General features: G+C 44.5%; 1 protein-coding gene across 6 annotated transcripts; it reads right to left on the reverse strand.

Moving 5' to 3' along the window:
• Positions 1–346: 346 nt before the first annotated feature.
• Positions 347–26,359, reverse strand: LOC119163055 (uncharacterized). Of its 6 annotated transcripts, XR_012886301.1 has the most exons (7): positions 26,053–26,359; positions 22,132–22,227; positions 21,913–21,975; positions 15,521–15,664; positions 12,299–12,898; positions 1,263–1,959; positions 347–757 (listed from the first exon to the last, which is right to left on the reverse strand). XR_012886301.1 is itself a non-coding variant. In XM_075874309.1 (5 exons), the coding sequence occupies exons 1-5, from the start codon at positions 26,255–26,257 to the stop codon at positions 12,396–12,398; spliced, it is 1,011 nt and encodes a 336-aa protein (XP_075730424.1). In that variant the 5' UTR covers positions 26,258–26,359; the 3' UTR covers positions 11,976–12,395. The 6 variants fall into 6 exon arrangements, 1 of the variants encoding a protein (XP_075730424.1); XR_012886303.1 differs by having other exon boundaries at positions 347–1,959; positions 26,204–26,359; XR_012886300.1 differs by having other exon boundaries at positions 347–1,959.
• Positions 26,360–26,384: the final 25 nt, after the last annotated feature.

Consider the following 26,384-nt stretch of genomic DNA (forward strand, 5'->3'; position numbering starts at 1 on the left):
AAACGAAAAAGCAGGCCAAGATTAGCGATTTTTTTACGCAAATAGATCATTCTGTTGCAGCGTGTGTGCGGAATTGGTTTATTCTTGAATGTGCCTATTGTAGGTGATAATCCGCTACAGGTAAGCTCTCGGGGGGACTCTATTTGTTTTTATTGAATCAATTCGCAATTCCTTTCGCGTTCGATATATCAGTGTGCAACTGTACAAGGAAAGTAGGGCCTTTTGGGTTTCAGGTGGCAGATGTTTTAGCATTTCGTATACACAGTGAGAGCCTGGGGCAGTTCTGTTACAGCAGTTTAGCTGTGCTTGTAACTCAGCTAAGATGAAAGGTTCATAGTTTGCATCATCGTTTGTAAATTTGCATTTTATTGTCTGTTTCTGTATTCTTGCTTGGTAATGTTGGAACGCTGGACTGCAAAGGATAAGCGGATGACCTGTTCAAAGTGTGCACCGAGTTCGCTTGGTCTTCCAAACCATTGCCTTGTGTGTCTACTTGAGGAAGAGAATGTTCTTCTCGTCCTACTACCCTATTGACCAAGCTCCAGATTCTTGCCTCATGTGTATATGAGTTGATGCCAGACAGAAACTTCTGCCAGCTCTCCTTTCTGGCCTGTTGACACTTTCTCTTTCCTTGAGACTTGATGCCTTAAAGTTGACAGAATTCTCGGTGGTCGCCGAGTTTTGAAGCAGCCTCCATGCTGTTTTCTGGTTAGCACGCATTGAGACACTCCTGTTCCACCAGGGGACGTGTCATTTCCTGGGTAGTTCAGACGTTTGCGGAATGCACTTAGCTGCAGCTTCAATCGGGAAAGCAGCAAAGTACTGTAGATGCATCTATACTAGAACTGCATGAGTCAGTCCATTCTTATAAAACAGGTTACTACTGGCTTTTTCTATGAGCCATTGGGGAATATGTGCCAGACATTCAGATGATGTCAGTATACTCAGAATTAAAAGAAGATGGTTATTTCTGTAATGATTATTTTTGACTTTCCATGTCAGTAAACATAGGAGCCATGGGTAGGTATTGTTAGCAAGGCTATAGTATGATGGGTCTTTTCGATTTATCAGACATGCATCAGAAGAAAAAGAACTGTTGAATTAGGCAGCCTCACCCATCATAGCAAGAGTCACCCGATAGGCTACTATGTGCATTAAAGTCCTCTAAGACGAGACACGGTTCTGGAAGTTCATCAATTAGTGAATAAATTCATTTTGTTCAGTTGATGGTGTGGAGTTATTTAAATACAGCAAATTCTTACCAATTCGTTGAAGATGACAGCTTAGACAGCTACTGCCTCCAGGGATGTCTGAAGAGGTACACGTGTACAGGCTGTTCCTTGATTAACTATTATGGCAAAACCACCCAATGACTCAACTGCACCATCTCGGTCCTTTTGAAAAATAATGTAATTGTGTAGGAACTAGGTGCATTTTGATTTTAAGTGTGTTTTTAGCACACAAAGCACTTACGGTGTATGTTTGTGTAAAAGTCTTTAGATATCGTCAAGGTTTCTCAGCAGTCTATTAACGTTCGACTGTATTATATAAATCATCTTAAAGTTGTATGGTGCTGTGTGTACACAAAGTGTAACTTTAGATTACAGGGCTTTTTGGGGGCCCTGTAATTCGATGTTGTTGTTTTTGGGCGTGCTCCAAGGAGTTGTGCCTATCCTTTGATGTCTGAGGCTCCAGAGGAGTGTGACTTGTATCCATAACCTCTTGCAAGGTGGCGGATGGTGCCCGATCAGCAGGCATATTGATAGAAGTTTTGGACCTAACTGCACTTGCAGTGGTCCGGAGTCTGGCAGACTCTGAAGTCTGCTGAGCCTGTTTGTCAGGGGGTGGAGCAGGACAGGTTACTCCAGCCTTGGGCGCAGACGGTGCGATCGTGGTCACACTCCGCGCGACACTCGGGGGGCGTGGAAAGATGTGGCACGGTGCCTTGCCATGTCATAGCTGCAAAGGAAAGAGAGTGCTGCTGATGAATAGAAAAGTGCTAGCATGCCTCTTGAAAAGACAGATAGAATTTCACTTTCAGCTCAAGAAGTTGTTTTTCCTTTTTCTAAGATAGGCACAATCGCGAGTAGGCGGGACGGTCTCTTTTGCAGTTCGCACAGCGGGCTTCTGCAGTGCAAGTTTCCGCTAAGTGTTCCTTGGAGCTACATTTTGCGCAAGTAGCTTGCTTCCTGCTGTTTTGCAATCCATGTCCAATGCGATGGCATTTAAAACACCTATGAGAATTTGCTATGTAGAGCCTGACATTAAGTTCACAATAGCCGGTTTCAATTGGATCGGATAAGTCACTGGTACCAAAGGTGATAATTGTATGTTTAGTTGGCATTTATTTGTTGTCTCATCGTATCACTATTCTTTGGACCTTTATTACATTCTGGTCTTGCCAGCCTTCTAACAATTCACTTTCAGATAATTCAAAAAGGTTGTCGTTGTGTTCGTTCGTGTTGTCATGGAGATAATTATCAGCATTGATTAAGGAAGAGGCAAGTTGGAGATAATGAAAACTTGAAGGCATATTGCAGCAAAATATTTACAGTCTCATATTTACAGCTTTCCAAAGCACACTGATAACAACATAGATGTAAACAGCCTCTTACTCTTTTACTTAACTCTTTTAAGACAGAGCCTAGAGCACTGTTACTACATACAAAGAACCTCGGCTCACTGATCCGCCACTGAGTGGTTATAGCCCAGAAAAAAGTTACATCGTACGGAGTCTTACTGAGCTATAAGTCAAGTGATTGCAGCCTAGACTGGACGAGAGCGAATTTCATCCAGTATTTATTCCCTTGCGATAAATAAAGAAAGGGGGAGGTGACCACTGCTAGTCCACCTCAACATTCTATTAGCCAATCTGTTTACCACCTTTTTAAGCCACTCCCTTAAAGGCTGACCTAATCTCGATACCGGTGCTCTAAGTGTTTCGGCAGGCCTTGGCACCATTTCTCATCATGGCTCTCTCCCTCTTCTTCACAATCTGTCAGCGATTCCTCACTGCGCAGATTTATTGCAAAGTTGTTTACACATTCTGCGCCACGTGTCCGCAGGCACACTTGCATCGAACACCAGAAGTGAGAGCGGGTTCGCATACCACGCCTGAGATATCGGTGTTGTAGCCCTGCACCTTTGCGCCGTGTTCCTGCACTCAGTGAGAGGAAATGACAGTGCCAGTCGTTAAAATAATAGGGAACCGGCCGTCATTGTTCTCTCGGACGGTCACGGGAAGCAGGAAATGTTTGCCTCTCATCACCTCCCTCGTATTCAGACCGCACATCCCCACGCCGTGACCTCCAGCCTGAGCCTGCCTCAAGGAAGCAGTAGCAAGGTCTTGTAACCACAACCACGTAGAGCTACCGGCTGGCCGCACCAGTAACTAGCCGTTCAAGAAAAGCCCTTCGCCCTCCAGAGATAAGCGCAGTCAAAAGAACGCGCGGAGTGCGAGCCGAAAAAGTAGTTGTATAATGTACAGTGCCGCCTGTCTTCGGCCCAACTGACATACGAGTGGCAGAACATAACAGTTGTCATCAAAGACGACACCGCGGACTGTGTTCATGGATCTGTGTGGGCCCACAAAAGCTGGGACATCCCCAAATGCTACCACTTTAGATAAGTTGTATTGGAGCTTGTCGCGAACCTACAAAAGGAGGTCGCCGCTTCCCAACTTGTTTACATAATACCCAGGGCCGATGGCTTCGGTGAGTGCTTTCGAGACAAGAAAAGGTGAGGTTGCTCGGACTGTTTTGTATTCTTTCTGGCTATGCACTGCATGAAACTTTGGAAAAGACTGCTTTGGTTTTAGAAACAACTTGAGAAAGGACTGCTTTGGTTGTGGAAATGGGAAGGGTTCTTCTGTGCACCACCTTTTCGGGTGGCAATCAGGAAGTCGGGAAAAAAAGTTGTTCATACAGGTTGTGTAAAGTTTGACGGCGATGGTAGCCACCCACCAACAAGCCTAATAAGAGGACACTGCAAGGTTCAATAAACACTTGGAGAAGCCAGCCATGCATCTCTGCTATAACCAAATATAACTAACCAAGGTTAGACAACTACAAAGGGTTAACCATCGCCACCAAGAAATTTGGAAGTAAACAGAAAAGAGAAGATGATAGAACAGATAAAAGTGAGAGATAAAGACGAAGATGTGGGGAGAGATATAGGAAAAAGCGACTGGCAATTTCCCCTGGGTCGGTCAGTCTAGGGCTGCAGTCTACGTGAAGCCGGGGCCAAATGGGTGTGTTGCCTCTGCCAGGGGCACTTAGAGGTCCAAATACCCAGCGTCAGCTCAACTTCCAGGATCCCGTTTTCCCTGGGCACGACTCAGCAACACACGGCTAGGCGTGGGATGGAGTTGATCCCCTTCCCCCCCCCCTTAGCTCGGGTTTGTGGTGTCGCTAAGCATAAGATGCCTGCTTACACAGACACCCTTGTGGGCGGTAGTCTGCAATTGGAGCATTCTCGAACATTGTTCTATATTTGCACTTTCTGTTTTAAACAAAAGCTTCAAAAGTACAAGTTTACGACATTTTAAATATGAATGCTATTGTCAGCCTGTCAAAAAAATTTCAAAACCCCCACCTAAATTTTTTTTACATTACATCATAATCCCATTTTCGCACAATTTGCAAAAAGTGGTTCTGCACAGTAAAGACTTCGAAGTTTTCTTGATAAAAGCGAAAAATATTTTTGCAAGACTAAAATTGGTGCCTTGTCCCTCGGGACTCTGACAGCAAAATCAGAAGGTGTCGGTAGACAGGCACCAGCATTCTTTTACCTCTTTAGTTGTCAGACATATTTAAGGAAAACTTTCCCAGCTGGTAAAGTTACTCTGTTGCCGTTTGTTAATGTATGAAATATGTGAAGCAGTAAAAAATTGTAAAAGATATCAAGGAATAGCTTTTTGGTGTAAGCATTACTCAGGACTGCAGAATTTTCAATAGTAGGTACTTCAGTGCATGGTATTCCTTGAAACATGGGTCTACGTACAGTGCCCTATTGCCATCTGCTTTCATAACACATCTCTGTTCTCTTCTTGGAGCGATGAGTTGTGCAGGCAAGCACACACACGGCATCTTCCCTGCACGTGGGGACAGTATAATCAAGGAGAAGGAGAGTGCCTTGTGAGGGTTGGCGATAACCGAGCAGCGTTGATAAAAACTGAGGTCAACTAGCGCCCCTTGTCATGTCTGGCTGGCCTTGGAGTAATGGCTGCAAACTACACCACCTATAGGGTGGTACATATACAAGAAGCTAGAAGACTGTGCCCAAAGCACCACTTGGCCAAAGCATCTGCAAAATGTTGTCCCGCTGTCTGTAATAAAGTTTTCTGTTCACTACCTGGAGTGCTAGACTGCGTTCTTTCCCCAAGTGCTACTGTTAAGTTCACAACACCAATAAAGATAAAAATCAACTTTTGCATGTGTTTGTTGCAAACACGCAACTGAAACGAAACCATAAAAGGGTGCTGTTGGGACTCCGGGTCCTGCCGGTCTCGTTGTCGGTAGCTGGCCCCATCGCAGGATCCATCGTCCAACAATTCAGCGAGAAGAAGCGCCCGAACGAACAACAGAGATTTATTTACATGTGGAGAAGTGGTCAACTGACCCAAAGAGAGAAGAGTGAGAGTGATACAAAACGTCTTCGGCATTTTATAGCGCCACGTTGTTGACACTGGGCGCCTTGTCCGCATCGTCAGCCAGTATGGTGTCCCCGGCACCTCGGCCACGAGGGAGGGGGAAACACCTCTCACAACACATGGAGTGGCACAACCCAACACGATGTCCATATATGGTCCCGGCGCCCCAAAATGTTACCAAACATGGTCACGAACGCACAGCAGACCCCGGAGCTCTCCCAGCAAGAGGAGGAGCCCAAATGGGGAGGTGGGGGTGGACGACACCGTCGGTCAAGAACCGGTTCTCCCCCAAACTCGTCCTGCCCGGTTCCCCAGGGCCGGTCGTAACAGTCTCTCGCGCGGGGGGGTGAAGATCTCGATGGGCTGAGGTTTGCAGCCACTGTCCGGAGAGATCAGCGCCGGCAGTCGGTTTGGTGACGACCGTCTTTGATGAAGTAGAGGGCAACACCTGCTTCATTGTGGGCTCAACAGACATCACATACGCACATGAAAACACAACTACTCAGCCGGTGAGTGCCGGACAATTCCGCCAAACTCCACCAGGCAATTTTCCCCTTTAACTGATATTAAAGGAAATACACATTTTATTCAAAATGTTACTCACACTTTAAGGTGACACAAAACAACAACACTGGAAGCACACCGAACCCGAAACCCTGGATAGCCGTGTCTTCAACGTTTTCAAACAAGTACACCAAAAGAGTAAAAAAACAATCACTAGCTCTTGTCTAGGTCAGGAAAAAAAATGCCAGAGTTCTCGAGACATCCTCTCGCGTCAGGGGCATCGACTTAAGCCATCAGCGTTGCCATGGAGTACACCCTTTTTGTAGTGTATTTCAAACGTATATTGTTGCAAAACGAGGCTCCAACGCAGCAGGCGGCCGTTCTTAGAGGACATGGTCTGTAGCCAGGTGAGAGGACAGTGGTCCACTTCCACAATGAACTTGCTTCCGGCAATATAACAAGCCAGTTTCTGGACTGCCCAAACCAAGCACGCACATTCCTTTTCGCTAGCGCTGTAAACCTGCTTCGCGAAGGGTGAGTTTCCGGCTAACATGTAGAACGGGATGCTCTTGATCCCCCTCATCCCTTTGACTAAGAACTGCCCCCATGCCTCTATCACTAGCGTCGCATTGGACTATGAAAGGCCTCGAGTAGTCCGGTGAACTAAGCAAAGGTTGGCTCGACAAGGCCGCTTTCAAAACGCGGAAAGCCTTTTCTTTCTCCTCATCCCAGTCGACCATTTGGGGCTCGGTCTTGCGCAACGCGTCAGTAAGAGTGCTGGCAATGTCGGAATATCTAGGGATGTACTTACTATAGTAACCAGCTATTCCAAGAAAAGCCCGAATATCGGTTTTCGTTCGGGGCTGGGGAAAATCTCGGATAGCTGCCACTTTCATTTCAGAGGGACGGCGATGCCCTCGACCGATAACATGCCCGAGATAGAGTACCTCTGCTTGTGCTAGCTGACACTTGGGCGCCTTTACCGTTAAACCTGCTTCGCGTAGGCGTGTCAGTACTGCTCTCAAATGCGCCAAGTGTTCTGGCCAGGACGAGGAAAACACGGCGACGTCGTCCAAGTAAGGCAATGCGAAGTCCTCTTGACCCCGCAAAACCTTGTCCATTAAGTTTGAAAAACAGTAAGGCGCGTTCTTTAGGCCGAAACTCAACACTTTAGGGCGGAATGTCCCCAATGGTGAAATAAATGCAGCATACCGGCTCGCCCTCTCGGTGAGCGGCACCTGCCAGTATCCTCTCACTAGGTCCAGCGTTGAGATAAATTGCGCGCTGCTTACCCTCTCGACGCGTTCCTCAATGTGGGGAATTGGGTATGTCTGATCCTTGGTGATGAGGTTTAACTTACGATAGTCTACGCAAGGACGCGGATCTTTGCCGGGCACCTCCACAAGAATTAACGGGGAAGTGTAATCACTTTCACACGGCTCAATCACGCCCAATTCCAGCATCCTGTTAACCTCTGCTTTTATTAGCTCAAGCCGGCGAGGTGACACCCGATACGTCTTAGATCTTACCGGTTCCGACGAGGTAAGCTCTATGTCATGAGTGAGGACGGATGTCCGGCCTGGCTCGCTTACAAATCTGTCCTGAAACTCGGTCAAAAGACCACGCAATTCCTGCTTCTGCTTCATTGTCAGCTGTGACTTTGACACTGAATCCTCAACTCTTTTCTCGATCGGGACTTCGTCCGATTCTGGAGCTAATTCAGGAATTTCTGCCGGAACCTCTTCCGGAACATTTAAAGTCATGTTCACGATGGCTTCCCTCTCTTTATAGGGTTTGAGTAAGTTGCTATGATACACCTGGTGTACCTTACGACTTCCTGGTAATTTTACCACATAGTTGGTGTCAGACAATTTTCGAGTAATCTCGGCCGGGCCGACCCATTGCACTTCAAGCTTATTCTTTTGGGAGGGCCTCAACAACATGACCCTGTCTCCTACAGCAAAGTGTCGTGCTTTAGCTGTCCGATCGTAGTAAAGCTTAGCCTTCTGCTGTGCTTTGGTCATCGCACTCTCCGTCAGTTCTTGGGCTTTTGTTAGACGATCCAATAAGGTGAGGACATATTCCACTACTACAGGATCATCACCCTGACCTTCCCACGACTCTCTCAGCATACGAAGAGGAGACCGCAGTCTGCGGCCGTAAACAAGTTCCGCTGGCGTAAACCCTGTTGTCTCATGTGGTGCAGTTCTTAGTGCAAACATCGTTGCAGGTAAGCACATTTCCCAGTCAGTTTTTCGTTCAAAACATAAGGCTCTTAACACTCGCTTCATCATGGAGTGAAGCTTTTCTATCGAGTTAGACTGCGGATGGTAGACGGAACTATGCAATAATTTCACGCCACACCGCTCTAGAGAGGTTGTCGTTAAGGCACTCGTGAAAATGGTGCCCTGGTCTGATTGTATCTCGGCAGGAAAGCCTACCCGGGCAAACACGGACAGAAGTGCGTTCACTACTTCCACGGAACTTAGCTATTTTAGCGGGACCGCCTCTGGAAATTTAGTAGCTGGGCAGATTAAGGTCAGGATGTGACGGTAGCCTGAAGTTGTCTTGGGCAAAGGACCTACTGTGTCAATCACCAACCGACGAAAGGGCTCAGTGATTACGGGTACCAGCTTCATTGGAAATTTCGCCTTATCTCCCGGCTTACCCACTCGCTGACACACATCGCAAGATTTTACAAACCTCTCTACATCTTTAAAGCATCCAGGCCAGTAGTATTCCTGTAAAAGACGATTTTTCGTTTTCTTTACGCCTAAGTGGCCTGACCATGATTCTCCATGCACCAAACTAAGCAAATCCTGACGATACGCCTGAGGTACGACTACCTGGTCAAACTCTACTCCTCGCCTATCTAGATATTTTCGATAGAGTATGCCGCTCCTCTTTTGAAATCTCACATTTCGTTTGGCGATTCCCTCTTTCGAACTGTCCTGGAATTGCTTAAGCGTCGGGTCCCCCCTTTGTTCGGTTATTAATGAAGCGGGACTCACCTGCAGCAGCCGACTGAAATTATGCGAAGTTGGCATGACACACAACTCTTTTGTATTTCCTAGTACCTGGAATGTGTCACCCTCTGTGCTATCCTCTGTACTACCAGGAATCGGCTTGGGGGCAACGGCATTTTCTATTTGCTCGGTCAACGAGGCGTAATTGACCCCTTCCAATTCGGGAGGAGGTTCAACGTCGCCTTTAGGAATGGTTGCCTCCGCGACTACGGCTTCTGCAGCCTGTTCTCGCACGAGTCGATTTGTTACCGTGGTGTCCAACTCGCAACCAGGCCCGTTGTCGATTTGAGGCTTGTTTGCCTGAGTGAATGTTGCTCTCGCAGCCAGCGCACGTGCCTTCGATCTAGTCAGTGCCTGCACTATGCCTTCTCCCAACGTTAGACCTTTCTCCTTCAGCATTTGATCTGACTTATTTGAAAATAAGTAAGGATACTGAGGGGGTAGATATGGCGATACCGCGGCTTCCGTTTCCAACGTACCAAATGCGCCTTTAAGGACAACTTTAGCTACGGGGAGGCACTGACTGTTTGCTTCTACGGCTTGTCTAATCCAGGCACAGTCTCCTGAATACTGTCCGGACTGAACAAAAGACGGATGAACTACGTCCATAGTGGCTGCGGAGTCTCTAAGAACCCGACACTGCTTGCCGTTCACGGTAAGGTCGTACATATAGGGCTCTAACAACTTCATGTTCTCGTCGGCTTCATTTATAGATAAAAAGGCCACCTTTTCTTTCGGGCAATGTTTTGCGAAGTGCCCTGTTTCGTGGCAATTGAAACAAGTCGCCGGTTTTCTCGCCTCAAATTTCCTTTTGCTTGCCTCTGCCGACGCCCCATGGTTAGATGAATTGTTTTCCTCACCCTTTTGTGCGAGACTTGTCGGTTGTTTTCTAAACGGCGCCTTATTCGGTAGTAGGAATTTTTCCCTTTTAGGCTCGCTGTTTGCCCCGAGGGCGCGGCGCGTAACGAATTCTTCAGCGAGCTCTGCGGCTTTTGTTACGGTGTTCACGTCTGGTCTATCCTGCACCCAGAACCTCACCTTTTCTGGTAACCTTTGATAGAATTGTTCCAGACCGATACACTCGAGCACCTTGTCATGATTCCCATACGCCTTTGCCTCTTCAGCCACTCCCCCATGTTGGCCATTAACTTGTAAGCAAACTCCGGGTATGAATCATTGCTCTCTTTTACGGCGTTGCGAAATTTTTGTCTGAAACCTTCCGCTGACAACCTGTATTTCTTGAGAAGGCTCGACTTTACCTCCCTGTACTCGTCAGCCTCCTCTTTCGTGAGGCGCGCGATTACTTCTGAGGCCTCCCCCGGAAGTAGGGACAACAAGCGTTGAGACCATGTATCCTGGCTGAAACCTTGCCTTTCACAAGTTCTCTCAAAGTTGACGAGGAACAGCCCAATGTCCTCCCCTAGCTTGTACGATCTCATTAGGTCCGTCATTTTGAACCTGACCCGCTCTGCTGTACCGGATGCCTCGCTGTCTCCTGCTCTACTATTATGGCTAATCTCTAGCTCGAGGCGCTTCATTTCAAGCTCGTGCTTTCGCATCTTATCTGCCTCGGCTTCTGCCGCTTTCCTTTCGGCCTCCGCCGCCTTTCTTTCGGCCTCTGCCGCTTGCCTCTCCTGAATCTCCTCGACACATTCTGACAGCTCGTCATCCTCCGCCCCCAATGCGAGAATCGCCTCTATCAGCTCTGGCTTTCTTTGAGAGTCCGACACCTCCAGATTCAACTCCCTTGCAAGTAGCAACAACATGGACTTTCGCAGGGATTTCAGATTCATGGCTGCCTCCAGTACCGCTGTCTCTGTTCCACAAAGATTCCTGTCCTGCAACTAATTAACCTTGACGGCAACGACAGCTCTAGGTTCCTGCCTTGCCTCAAGTTTTCCGTTAACTTAGTCTACAAATAAAGCTTCAAAAGCTCTTACACGGAATCCTGCCCTGTCACTGTTAACCTTGACGCCACTGACAGAAAGAGCTTAACCAAGCTATCACACAATTTCTGCCTGACGCAAGTTACCTGTTAACCCAATGACCAAGACAGCCCCTCTCTACCAGCTTTTACTTAACACATAGAGTAAATGCCTGGTAAAATTTAACAGAGAAAGCCGGCACTCACCCAGTTCGCAGTCATGTCTCCGGCGTCGTGCCTCTCAGAAGTGCCGTTCGATTCCCTCTGGAAGTCGATGAGCTCGTGTCCTCCTTCTCCTGTCATCCCGTTGTTGAACTTCGGGCTCACTCCGTCCAGTGGTCGCTTTCGGGGTTATCGGCATCCCGCCGCTGCCATCCAGTTGTTGGGACTCCGGGTCCTGCCGATCTCGTTGTCGGTAGCTGGCCCCGTCGCAGGATCCATCGTCCAACAATTCAGCGAGAAGAAGCGCCCGAACGAACAACAGAGATTTATTTACATGTGGAGAAGTGGTCAACTGACCCAAAGAGAGAAGAGTGAGAGTGATACAAAACGTCTTCAGCATTTTATAGCGCCACGTTGTTGACACTGGGCGCCTTGTCCGCATCGTCAGCCAATACGGTGTCCCCGGCACCTCGGCCACGAGGGAGGGGGAAACACCTCTCACAACACATGGAGTGGCACAACCCAACACGATGTCCATATATGGTCCCGGCGCCCCAAAATGTTACCAAACATGGTCACGAACGCACAGCAGACCCCGGAGCTCTCCCAGCAAGAGGAGGAGCCCGAATGGGGAGGTGGGGGTGGACGACACCGTCGGTCAAGAACCGGTTCTCCCCCAAACTCGTCCTGCCCGGTTCCCCAGGGCCGGTCGTAACAGTGCTCTTCAGACTGTGCAACGCTACAGATCGCGTCTGTAAAGCCTGATTACTGGGTAGTTTGTTCATCTCCACAAGCAAAATCATTTCAAATGTTTCTTGTCAGTCCAACGAGGTGGCAGAACCGCCCAGTGAGCATGCATCGTCAATATGACACAAAGCTTTAAGTAAAGGTTCGAAAATGTAACACTGCAACGTGCCTAATAATTCCGGATAGGTAAGCATAAAAAGCTCTGTAGGGGAAGTTCATCTCAGATAAAGTGAATGCACCGAACAGGGATGAACATGTGTGGTAATGGGCATCAACAGTGCTTACCCCGTTTTGTTCAGCTTCCACTCCTGGCTTGCACATGCATCTACTCCTCCTTCACGGTGCTTGATGGTGGACGCTGCTCTCACAAAGCCCACACTCTTCAGGACAACTCGGACTCCGAATGTTGTTGCATGTGGTTCTCTAGGTAGTACTTTTGAGTGAAGCCAAGATAACAGACTTTGCACTTGAAAGGCTTATCACTCAAGTGTCGGTGTTTGTGTATACGGAGGCTTGACTCACTTTTAGTTCTGTATGAACACATTGTGCAGGCATTCATGTGAGTTTTTTTGTGCTTTAACTCGTGTGACTTGTAAGCAGTCGAATATGGGCACAGGTCACACTGGTAGAGCCTTTCCCCCGTATGTTTGCAGAAGTGGGCTCTGTAAGATGACAAGCTCTTAAAAGCTGCTGGGCAGACCTCACACTCGAAAAGTTTCTCGGCACGGTGAGTTAACAGGTGCAATCTTAAATTGTAACCTTTAGGCGTTGAGTACTCGCAAAGACGGCACTCAAACCGCCATTCATTTTTTGATGATTTGCCCGTGCTATGGTCTCTTCCTTCCTCGGCATTGTTGCCAGTTGATGCTGACTGGGCCGATGCAACTGCAATTTGTAAAAAAAAAATATACTAACATGAGCTAAATGTACTCCAAGCTTTTTGCTGCAAGTTCACGCTCACACACAAACCAATCTACAGCAATACTTCCACAATGCTATTGCCATAACTATAATGAATAAAATCAGCTCGCATTAAATTCCTTTTCAAAGGAATGTATATGCACTGCTAGATAGAAAGGTGGTGCCTGAATACCTACTTTGAACTTTTGGCTGCACAAGTGCTGCTGAAAATTACCCCTAAAATTACATGATGACCAGCAGTTAAGATCATGCTGCACCATCAACAAAATCAGCAGAATGATATGCAGCTAATGAAGACATATCTCATGACTCAGTACTAGATTTAAAAAATTAGCATCTCTAAGAGACATACTTGGATTACTACTGCAAAGTAAAGTTCACAAGTGTTGGGCACAACAATGTAGATAACGTATAAATAGAATTGTAAGGAGCTTCAGATAAAGCTAAAAAGCTGGACCCACGAAAAAGGTTGGAAGAAGCTACAGGTGGCTCACATAATTTATTAGATGCTTCGGCCCAAACGATAGGCAAGTATGTGCTTGCCAACGTGTGTTCAAACATTCTTTTCCCGCGCACTCAAATGAAGAAGAAATAATTTCTTGCAGACAAATTTTTCTCAGACAAAGTGTTTCAGTTTTTTCACCTACAGCACCTACAGATCACCTACAGCACTGCACGTGAATATATGTTAGATTGGGGCTGATTTATATAGCATTACTAGATCTGAAGTCTCTGTCGAATTGATTATAATTATAATTTTCTATCTGTGGTGCACAGGAAACCTTGACCCTTACGGTTCTGCTGTAAAATTTCAATAGCCCATTTGTGCCACAGAAATTGGGCTAATCCCACAAAAATTTAGCTTCTATTATTATCCATTAGTATAATATGCTTGGGCAGTCATTGAGCGTGTGCCACTATGTATTCATTACAGTAAAGTGTGCTTGGGCGGTCATTGAGCGTGCGCAGGTGTTAACATAATTTTCTATCAACGACAAAGCTTGATTGTAACATCTTTCTGCAGTAAAAAAAAAAGGAACTACAATACGAATGTCATCTAAGACGAGGGTTTCCTTAATTGACATAATGCCATCTGGCAGAAGCGTAGAACCACACCATGCATCAAAACATGTCATATGCTAAAGGAGTAAGTGGTTTAAATGCTCAACCATTTCAAAGCACTCAAGCATAATTAAACCATTATTATCCAAAGCTTTCTCTCCTGGATGCTTTTTGTCTCCAGGTAACTTGATATGGGTGATATTCTGCTTCCTACAATATATGCACTTCAATTTGGGTCGCTTTAATTTGCCTCCGCATCGTCTTACACTTTATATTACTGACCCATTAAGGCCAAGTGTACTATACAAAGTACACTTCCCTATTCAGTAATAAAAAATAGTCTGATCTTACTCATTGGACGGCAAAGATAGCCAAGAGGAGGACTGTAGACACTCAAAAGCAAAAAAGAAAAAGAGGGTTCTTGCTTTTGTTCGCATCGAACGCAGTAGTGTCAACGCTTGTCTTGTCTCGTTTCTGCGACACACCTCTCATGTTCGTCCTAGCAGCACATTTGGCATGAGTGGAAGTACTACAGTTCATTTCACAATTCTGACACAACAGTGTTGTTGGAACAGACCAACTTTTCCACTCGTATGCAGTGGTTTTCAAAGCTGGAGAAACCATGGTAATAATACTTTATTTTATAATTTGCATGTTTTAAACAACAACTATGGTATTTATTTCATTATTAAACAAAACTTCATAAGCCTCCAAAAAGTGCTCGCAGTTCCAGTTTTTCAACTTACACTGGCACTACAATCTCCATCACGTCATCAACCACTGCCGTGGGCATTCGTCACAACAATGGAAGAGACCAAACACAAATAAAAAAATTATGTTGTAAAATTTTCTATACACTTTCTGGAGAAACTACAGCAAGGTTGGACAGTTCAGATGGCATGCTTTTTATTGCGATACAAAAAAAAAGTGATGAGTGACAGTAGACAGTTCCTTTAAATATTTTGTTTTTCCCACGTTCTTTTGCATCATAGTGATGCATAGTTATTGCTCTTATGCTGTCAGCATAAGATGAGGCAAGAAATGCTGTTCGGATGTGCTGTTGGGTCTGTCTTGTAGAAATTCCATAAAGAAGACCCAGCAAGTTGACTCTCATACATAGTTGGAGCTTGAATTGTTTTAACCATCTTCTCGTGTTTGGGGCGACTCACTCCACAGATATTTCCACACAGCTTCTGCCTCGCTATTATCCAGCCCAGCCTAACATGGCTACGCACTTCACTCTGTTTCTGAGAATACAGACCTCCATCGCAGTGTCACCAGAGGTATGCGTCACCAGTAGTGGCTATAAAAACTAGCTGCCCAGCTTGGAAGAGGAATAATATGTCCCTACCCAGACGGGCGTAGCATCGGTACGCATACCTGCTGCTGGTGATCAGGCAAACAGCCAGTACATTTTTATATTATGGTTCGTACTTAAGTAGAATCGACATCTCATATGTTCATCTAAGTTGCATCGCTGCTGCACCTTGCCAATCTGCGCGAGCTCATCTGCATTATACTCACCAATCCCCATGGGGAGAGGCAGAGGGGGCATCTGTTGCAAGTCACACTGGATGGACACCTCCCTCCTCACTTCCCAACCTGGCAACTGGCTCGCATCATTCGTGTTGAGCACTTGACCACAGGGGCACCTCTTGAGCAGCCCATCTGCATCAGCAAGTGAAGACAGTCTTTAGATACACAAGAATTTCATTCAAACTCTTGTGGCAAGATATGACTCCTCTATTGCATGATTAAACGGCAAAATATAGCATAGGCCATTCCTGCTGTCAGTATAGCATTTGAGCTAGAAACCCTAAGTGTATCTTTTTACATTAGTATAAACATTATATTAATATAAGCATTAATGCAGTGCACTGTTACATCAGCTAAAGTATTCATGTAAGGCTTTCCACATGCAAACACGATGAAAAGCAACAGATAGGCCATCACTGTATGAATGCATTGGCTCTCTCTTGCCATAAATTTTCTTTTAATGAGGATTCATTAATATAGGTGTCTTTCTTCTTTCTATGTACATGTACAAAGTTGTCTACTACGAGCAATGTAATCTCTGCATTGAAGTTGGCAGCATAGGTGTTGGAGCAGTAGAGCCTCACTGCATTAGGTGCAACTGCTAACATTCAATATGCCATTACATCTTCTTTCAATCAGACTCATTTCTTCGGGTCCCAAAGCCCTACTGTCTACCATCTAGGCAAGTATCCATGAGAATGCAACGTCTTTTCGGCATATCGCTTGAATGAGGGAAAAGGCAAGCGAGACGATGTCCCTTCAGAGCTGAAAAACTTTTTTCAGTATCGGCAGTCTGTAAACTTTACTTGCTGTGGCTGTACGCGACTGCTTGAGATCTCTGCCTGAGGTGACATCTAATGCACTGAACAGTTGATCTTAAGTAAAGTTTGCGGTAGTCCACTGCCAATCATAGTGAAGACATGTGCTGAGAGCATGCTGATTTTGTCATTGATCACACAGCTACCCTTGCGGAAATCTCATCAGAAGATGCTTACGTTGTTGATTCTGAGTACTGATTTTGTCGGGTGAGCTTCAAGGCAGAATGCCAGTCATTGCCCCCCTGCAACAATTGCTTTAAAACAGTGCTTGTGCAGGTGACGTAGCGTTGTAGGCATTGCTGTCTCTTTCAGAAGTGTTATTGAAGTGCCGATTGCACACATCCATCACTAGAATGAGCACAGAAGTCTTTCCACAGCTGGTGGGTGCGGTGCAGGCATTGTGACATGGCAAATGATTTCTTGAACGAACTTATGCTGCTTCTCATTTGCTGAGCGCGTCATCTCAGAGTATTGTCTCGAATCCAGTATGTTGTCTCTCTTGTGAATGGCTGCACAGGGGCTGTCGCTTTGAACTCAGAAAGAAAAATAATGTTATATTATTTATACGTGTATTCTCAGCTATTGCTGATAGTACTATGTGATGTTTTCAGTGCTTCCCCTTTCTACTGTACATGTTCAAAACCCTGCTGAACAGTGCTTGGGTGGTAGGGCCATTGTCAGGCAGTTAAACTATCTTTAGTCATGCCATCCCTTGACATTTAACATGTTTTAAAAAATTAGGGGACCCTAAAGCCTCGCCTTCAGGAGTTGAACATGATAGCAACCTTCTGTTCCTAGTTCGTACTTCAAAACATTTATTGCAAGAAATCTTTTCGAACTTGCGATGTACCAACTACGTGGCCTTAAAAGCCAACTCCACCGATTTTTGACCATGTCAAAGTAATGGTTCTTTTATGTACCCCAGACGCTCCTATCATGGGCCAAATAGCATAATACTCGGCAAAGTTTAAAGCAATTTTAAATATGCAAGAAAGTGCAACATTGAAACCGAAACCCAACTGCAGAACTTCCTTCGTGTGACGTAAGCGTTGGTAAAGACCATGCAAACCGAAAACTGTGCAAGGCCTGCCCATCTCACCAGCATGGAGTATGAAAGCTGCTTGTGAAAGGCGGCGAATAGCAGACGCTTAGGGAAAAGGTGACCCCATCGCAATAGTTGCATCATTTCTGTTACCAGGGGTGGAAGCAGCTTTCGGAGCAGGAATAATGCGGTTTTGGAGCTGCTCTAGAGCAGTAAGAGTTGTGTTTTGGAGCATAAAAATTTAGTTTTGGAGCAGATTTTTCAGGCCATACATACATGTTAATTAAAATTTTTGCTTTCTGCTAAACACGAAAAACGTCCATGGTTTTTACTAAGCATGCAAATGCTGATCAAGCAACCAGACTTACCCACGATTCATATGTATTAAACCTTACTTTATCAAAGGTTAAAGTTTAGCAACTCAAAAAAAAAAAACATGAGCGGCGTTCTGCACAGCTACTAGACCTCAGACGAATCAAAAAGTTTAATGCCAAAATGTTGAAATGTTCAAAATGTAATTGAAACCCCACACCCAATATGAACAGCAAGTCAAGACTAAAGATGAGCTACTATATAATAAAAGTTATCTTCATATTGAACCTATTAGGCTCTATAAAAATAAATGTAAAAACTTTTTATTATGTACCAGTCACTGACACGCCACAGCTTACATGATAACCACAAGAAAAGTTAGATGCCCTCAATGCACCATTTCTAGGCAATTAAGTGAACATTTTTTCATTACGATAGGAATTATATGGACACTCGACAAGCTTTTGCCAACGCTGCCATGTTCCAAGTAAACTGTAAGTTAGTACCATTCCTCGCACAGCGTATGTCCGACCCGCGCGTAAAACTGCTCAAGCTGGGGTGATGAGCACTGCTGAGCAGAGATTAAATGAGACGGCTGATCTCCATTGCTCTGAGGGCGCACGCCTTAGCATCTCACTGTGTGTTGAAACTATTGTCGAATGCTCAAGCAGAGAGAAAAACACGCCACCCTTATTGAACGAGCAAGAAAAGACGTGGGCGAAAGAGGGGGGTCGCTCGAGCAGCAGCTGTGAATTTTCATTCTAATCAAGGGCGTGGTTGTGATAGCTGGTGCGTGCGATATCGCCAAGCATCAGCGCACAACTCGTAAACTGTTTTACGTAGTGCGCTCTCATTGGGAAGATATTATGTGATAAGAGCATTTCTCCCTGGAACAGGTGTACTTATTCTCTTACACCAGAGTTTTGTAGCTGTCAGTGCCACGATGTCAGATCCAAAAGAGTTACCTGTCAGCCTTCGTATTGTCAGAGTCGTGATGTCAACGAAGGCAGCAGCTGCTGTTTTCATAAATGAACTAATACTAGGGCTAACCAGTGCCCGGAAAAGGAAACGTGACTCTACAAACAATCCATGCTGTAGACTGATAGCAGTGAACACAGAGCGTCGGTCGTCTGTAATCTGCCACGCAACAAAGTGCGTCAGCACTTATACATCTGCCATCAAAGATTACAGCGTTAACGCGAGCGGTCATATAAGTTCCAGAACAAACTGTAATGTTCACGTTGTGCCCGTAATCTTATCGGAAGGTTATAAGATTATCTAGATGGTCCCCAGTCATTCAGGCGCAGTTTGCACAATGCAGCAGTACACTCGCATTGGTGCAGTAACAAAAATAGAAAGAAAGAAGCAAGTGCGGCATCACCATTACAATTGTTGCTATTACAGTCATCGCTTCACTGGTGACACTGATATTTATTTTTTTTTTTCACCTTATACCGCAAAACACTCGCCGCACCATTGCCAAGCATTCGCCGAGCACAGCACACACTTGGCGGTTGCTCTGCAACGGTGCAGCAAGTTTTTTTGCAACACCACTGCCGTCTTTATAGTTTCCCTGACAGCTTCACTGTTAAAACATATATAAAGTCGCATAATGAGGTATTCACACAAACGCCACCTTAACAAGAATCATGCATTGTGTCCACGTGGCGCAAGATTCATGCATGATCCAAAGTATGAAGTTTGATATGGACGCGGAAATTTACATAGACGCGGTTGCGTCCTTTATGTAGCCCATGCATGTTGCTCGGTCGATGATAAAACTCTCGACTAAATTTGGCATTGCACGTGCAAATTGCCATTCAGGTGCGGCTTGGCACAGCAGGCCAGATTGGCACAGCATGGCGCAGCACTTTCACCTCTGTGTTACTGACTGTGCTTTGTGCACAAGCTCCTCAGAGCTGTCGAAAAATGACAGCTGAGATTCTGACACATGCGGAGGCCAAGTAAAATTGCCGAAGAGGAATGGCGATTGCTGGTTGTGCATTCCAATGTAAGATGGTGCCACCTGTCCAAGCTGCTCAAGTTTGTGGGGCCGTGATCGTCAAAATTCTATCGCTGAAAAGATTGCAAACTAACGAAGCTTTTTATTATTGCAATAGACAGAGTCAATATATATAGCGAAGTTTCAAATTGCACTGGCAGGGATGAGGAAAATTAATTTAGGCCAAGTACGCGCACCTTTTCGCATGACCCACTAGGCCCTGTATACGCTATAACACGTTTTTCCATGCGGTAATGTGCTTGCTTAGTAGACTAACTCAATGTGAAACCTTATTATGCGGGTATAGTATCAACACAGTTTGTGTGAAGTGAGCTGGCACTGCGAGCTAAAATAATATATAATATCAATACGAAAGATGATTGTAACCTCCGAGTGTTCCCTCAATGTTCAGGTTATTATACTGGAAATTGTGTGCAACCACAACGCAACACCGCCTGCCACCTATTGCTAGAAAGCCCAAAAATGAACTGAAATTCACGCGCCGAACAAACGAAAAGTTGGCTGAGCAACACACGCGATCATTGCCTTATGAACAGCAGACAATGTAGTGGCACCTCAGTTCCTTCACTTCCGTCGCATTGATGTAAGCGTTGGCACACACACACACAAACACAATGTTGCCAATAATTGTTGGAAGCCGCTTGGGAGAGTCGGGGCAATCTATAAAATTCATTTGTAAAAAATCTACGGATCTCTTCAGCCTGCAAATGGGGACAAATAATGGAAAAATGCAAATAAACGTACCCAGCAAATTTCACTGAGAGCTATTGACCTCGAAAAATAGCCGGAGTTGGCCTTTAGGGAAATGAACGTATTAGCGTGTGTGCTTTTTGTAGTGGGTGACCGGCTTAAAACCAGGAACTCCTTAAAATAATCACATGTTCTGACACCTGCTGGAAATGGGTGCTCGTACCACACATTAGTACTGAAATATTTCATGTTGCAGTAGCCGGTTCGATCCACACTCTGACTCAAAATTTTTTTATCATTTATTTTATTGCCATCATTTCCAATATTTCGGTCACGCATAAGATTATTTTTCGCTCACAACCAACGACACCAATGCCGGATGTGAAACGAGCTTTTTCATGCTACCTCATTATTAAACAATAAAAAAACTGCTCCAATGTAAGAAAGCATGTCCATACCCTCATTGCAGTGTATGAGTGCTTGTGCAGCAGCTCCATGGTCATCAGCTCTTTTCCTTCATCAATGCTGGTTTGGAGGGCCTCCACTATTCGGCTGTAGCTTATGCGTGTACTGTTGCTGTTTAATGGGGTGAAGATTGTCTCAGCAGAGTTGCTCAAATCAGTTATTATCCAGCAGGTCGACTTCCCGTCTGAGCAGGACGCAGAGCAGGATGTGCTCTCTTTTTATAATCTAGTGCATGACTGGTACAGTAGAGCTAAAACTGGATGACAATCATCCTCTCCCTTTGAACATAATGGCACGTTCTTGCATTGAATCTGCACTTTGTTACAAGGTCTGCAAGACATGTCATCTAAGCAAGAGGACCCCTCCTCATACTTATATAGAATGTTTAGCTTCTATACCAGTGCGCAGCTCATGTCTCGGGAACACAACTTGTGCGTTTTTGTGGCATACACATGGATCGATACTACTTCTTGCGCAAAATGTTTTTTGGTGAAGGACGAAATAGACACAGACAGGTGCAGGTTTTAAATTAATTTGTTATTATAACAGGAGAAATAAATACATATGCCTGACAGAACTGAAGAAAACCATATGAACAATGACACAAGTTACAACCACACAATTAAAAACAGTAGTATAATAATCGTCTTGTATACATTTCTTGGCCTCATTTTCTGTAGGTTTTCAATAAGGTAGTACCATTTCTCATTGTACCAATCGTACAATGAGAAACGATGCATGTAAATATTAGTATTCAAAAAGCCACCAGTGACCAATAAAAATGAAACATTAGAAAGTATTTATATAGTAAGCCAATGAATAAAAAAAAGGAAAAGAGCAGATGCAGACAAAATTAAAGAAATGTGTGCTCATGAAAATAACCACTGATTTTTGCAGTAAATAAAAGTTATGGACAACATATCACAACCGTTAGACATACCACATCAGAAAGACTGTGACAAAAAGTTTACTAAAAGCAGCCAAAATTAGTTTTGTAATTTGGACAGCTTCAACGAAATTTCTAACTGACCTGAAACGTTGTTGGCTATGTTTATAGGCCTTTGTGATTGCCTTGAAACAGGAGGTCTTCTTGCTGTTACGAATTAAACGAAGAGGTAATTGAGGGGTTATGGAAGACACTCGGGTAACTTTAATCAAAAAGGGGTGTTATCGAGCAACAACACGGGAGTATCTAAACTTGTTGTTTGCAGGTCCGAATGCATCGATACAACTTGCCGGCTGCACTTACCCGGTGGCTTCCGAGGCAGCTTATGCATGTCAAGTGTGCGCTTTGGCAAGTTCCGTGTCGGAAGTGCGTCAGGCCTCAATCTCTTCCGTTTGAACCCTTAAAAGGAGAGAGACAGAAAATACAAAGATCAACAGTGCCTGTGAACATGCTCATGCATGTTCATTCATCGCTTGTGTCAAGTGTCTCAAACACGAGGCCCACAGGACAGGTACGGCCCGCTGAGCTGTCGCTTTTGGCCTCCAAATGATGGCCTTCATCCTATATTTCTTTTATGACTTGGTGACTGTTCCTGCATTATTTCCTCAAGTATTGTGATTACTAACTTTTTGTGGGGTAAGCTAAACAGGCAAGACAACCCTATGCAGTCACCTTGCATTGAAACATCACCACGGAACAAAAAAAAACTCTATACTTCAAAGTGCACATCCTGGTGTTAGTCATTGCGTAGATTAGTACAATATGCTTCTCGAAACCTGAGGTCGAATGCCCTTTAGAAATTACCCATATATCAGATATGGGATCGGCTTTCTTTAAAAACGCAATGTTATAGGGACACTAAAGTCAACTATTAAGTCGACGTTGATTGTTGAAATCATGGTCCAGAAACCTTGTAGTGTTACTCTTGTGTCAAGGGAGAGCATGGATATTCACAGAGCAAAAAAATTATATAACTTATACAACTTGTTATATAAACAACAGAGGTACGAAAGAAAACTAATAAAAAGATACAACATAATGCACTGATACCACGAAATGAATGTTACAGAAAAATGCACATCAACGTTCAACACACCAATATAAAGGAAAGTGAATAAGATCAGTACATGCAAGAAATTTGAACATTTCAAACATAATAATGTTGGATAATGCAAAAAATATGGTATGGCAACATACATGAGCTTATGCTGCAATGGCTGTGTGCTCATTTAATAGGAATAGTCTTATTTGTTTTTAAATTGATAAAGTGGAACACCAAAGTTTATTTGTAAAGACACATTGTTTATTAGGGCGGGTATCTGATAAGTGAGGACTGATCTTCCATAATTTGCACATGTTGGTGCTATTGGTGCCTACTTATGGCGTAGAAGAGACAGTTGTCACATTTCATGTGCGATGTCAAGCAGATTATGTTTATGTATGTGCATGAGGAGTTCATAGACATATAAATTGCTTGGTTCAAGCAAACTATGCTTAATAAATAAGGGATCTGTTGGTAAGTCTTTTGGCTCACCAGAATAATTCTCAAATAGCTTGAGTGCTTTCTTTTGCATTGTTTCCAGTTTTCTGTAATTAGAAGTTGTGGTACCCCAGACAAGTGTGCAATATGATAATCAGGAGTAGAAATGTACATAATTTATTGCCTTTTTGAGAAGTAAAGGAATTAAATCTGAAAGTTTGAATACAACACAGACAGCTTTGCTTAGTTCTGAAGTGAGTTCTGAATCAATAATGAGGGGCCTGTAATTAATTATCTATCGAATGTTTCAGCAAACAGTGTCGTGTCATGACTAACAGTCCTACAGCAACGCATCGCAGCAGCAGAACGAGAGGCCAAATTTTTTGTGTCAGTGCCCCTTTAATTTCTCCGTATGTAGGGCACTGTTGTTGATAATATTGTCATTTTAGGTGTTGTCATACATTGAGCTTTCACTCTGAAATAAATTGTTATTTGACTTTAGTGTCCTTTTAACTGACATCTTCTTAAACTCAGCCCCCACCTACCCCAACCCCTGCTTCCTACGTATACTGGCCCGGCCTTCTCCATGGCTAAATTTTGTGACGACGGGCCGGTAGCTGAAATGAGTTTATGTGATGTAATAATAATATTTGGGCTTTCACATCACAAAACGAGGATGAACGCTGTAGTGGAGGGCTTCAAAAATTTGCAAGATCTGATGTTATAACGAGCACTGACATCGCACAATACACGGGTAGCAAGTTGCCTCTATCAAAATGTGCCCGCCATGGCCGCGATCAAAAGTGTGATTTTCAGGTCAGCAGCCAAGCACAAGGGCACTGGGTAGACCCTATACGTCACATGCATTTTTGGTCATTTTGAGGTTTCTCAGACACTAAAAGAAATATTACCATAATCCATACATTATTTTCTTCTAAAGTTTCAGCTCTTTTAACTGAAGCAAATATATTTAAATCTGGATATTTTATCAGAACTTTCGTGAATTTTTTACCACAAGGACCCAACTTTTGAATCAATTGGCATCAATAAAAATTTGTACCACAAGAACTGTAAAGTGCATGACTTCAATTATGCTTCAGGGGCTGTATGTATTTATGCAGAGTACAAAAAAAGTAATGAAGTGGTTATTTAGGAGTTCAGTGCAAATAATTGTGCCTAAGTAGTAAGAAACATAGTTTTGAGATAATCTAGTTTAATGTTAGAAAACAGTTGAAAGGCAATCACACTTTGTCATAAACACTATTCAACTATTTTATTTCGAAGCTACAAACTTAATAATCATTGGTAGATCAGTTTTTTACTTTGGAGCCTCTCGTAATGCTTGCCTTACATCTTTTGTGAGATATCATGCAGCTCTATACACAATGTACTTTCAATGTAGTCAATGTTTTCCAACAAATCGACTGTAATATGCAAGGCTCCAATACCAACTACTTCAGCAGAATTTCGGCTTGTGCAATAGTACCATGATTAAATGCAAGAACAATATCCAATGTCAGAATCCCTAACACTCTGAACTTAAATAAGCACAGCAAAGACTCTCCGACTCAATTGCCAAAAGCTCAACGCTTACACCAGGCTGAGAGGTTCAACAATGGAGAGCTAGCTGGTTCAGCATTCAGCACCTCAGTCATTTGCTAGCATTTATTCAGACATACGAGATAACTTTTAGCGTTGCCATGAAATTTGCAATTGCTGAAGAATTTCTTCACCCCCTAGCATCTAAGCTTATCGACAAGTACTACAAACACAAGGTGTAAGGAACGTAAGAGCTGAAAATGTTCGAACCGACGCATTCCGTAGACGAAGTGTGAATACAAAGGCACACAGTGTCTTCAGACTGCTTCAACAGTCACCTGACAGCTGACTCTAGACAAGCATTCTGACTCTCATACATGAATTTTTACTCGGAAAATAGATCGTGCACACAGAGTGCATACGAGGGGCTTGGGCTAGCGTGCATTTTCACTCATTACTTGCTCTCAGAAAAACTGATTTTGTGCCACAACAAACGCCGTTTAAAAATAGCACAAATGTGGAAAATATGCACAAAAGGACACCTTTCCCAAATCGCAAAAAAAAAATTTTTGCTTTATTTGGCTCTGTCGTGTATACACACGTCATGCATACACACTTGTCACGTTTCGGTGGTCGTATTCACACTTGGGAACACTGAGAACTGTTCCCGCAGCTGTGTACGACCATACACAAACTACAAGAGCTCGGGGATTAAACAGACTCACAGCCAAGCGCGCACGAAATTTGCATTTACAGCCCAAACGAATGATTGATATGTGGGGTTTAACGGCCCCCAACTACCATATTATATTAAAAGACGCCGTAGTGGAGGGCTCCGGTAATTTCGACCACCTGGGATTCTTTAATGTGAACCCGAATCTGAGCGCACGGGCCTACAGCATTTTCACCTCCATAGAAAATACAGCCGCCACAGCCGGGATTCAATCCCGCGACCTGCGGGTGAACACCCGAGTACCTTAGCCCCACGGCGGGGCTTACAGCACAAACGGTACATGAAGGATACATAAATACAAAATTAATTTCATGCTTATAGACTCGATTAATTTACATGCGGATCGTGCACAAAAATGAAGGTACAGGGTGCCTGGCATTCCCGGCGAAGCTTGTCCGCACGATCGTTTACGGTCGCAGTGCACAGCAGCAACAAGCACACGTTAAATAAGTTATGGTCGCCGACTACTTGCCCTCCTCTGCCGTCCGCGAATGCAGGAACGCACTGTCGTCGAAGTGCTTGCTGCACACCATCGCGTACTTGGATGGCGCCTTGCCGCTTCGAAGCACGACTAGCCACACTCGACGACGTTCCGCGTCGGTGGGATAAAAGTGGAAGCTTACCCCTGGCTCGGTGCAGTATGTATTGCATTGTGGAACCGAACAATACCTCACCATCAAAAACAGAGAGATTGGTGCGGGTCAACCACGATATGTGAAACCAAAACCACGATAAGTGAAAGCCGTCTACCACCACCACCACCATCCGCACGATCCACACTAACGACTAGGCGACGGTGCTGCC

The sequence above is a fragment of the Rhipicephalus microplus genome, chromosome 9, assembly GCF_043290135.1.
Source record: "Rhipicephalus microplus isolate Deutch F79 chromosome 9, USDA_Rmic, whole genome shotgun sequence".
NCBI lineage: Eukaryota > Metazoa > Arthropoda > Arachnida > Ixodida > Ixodidae > Rhipicephalus > Rhipicephalus microplus.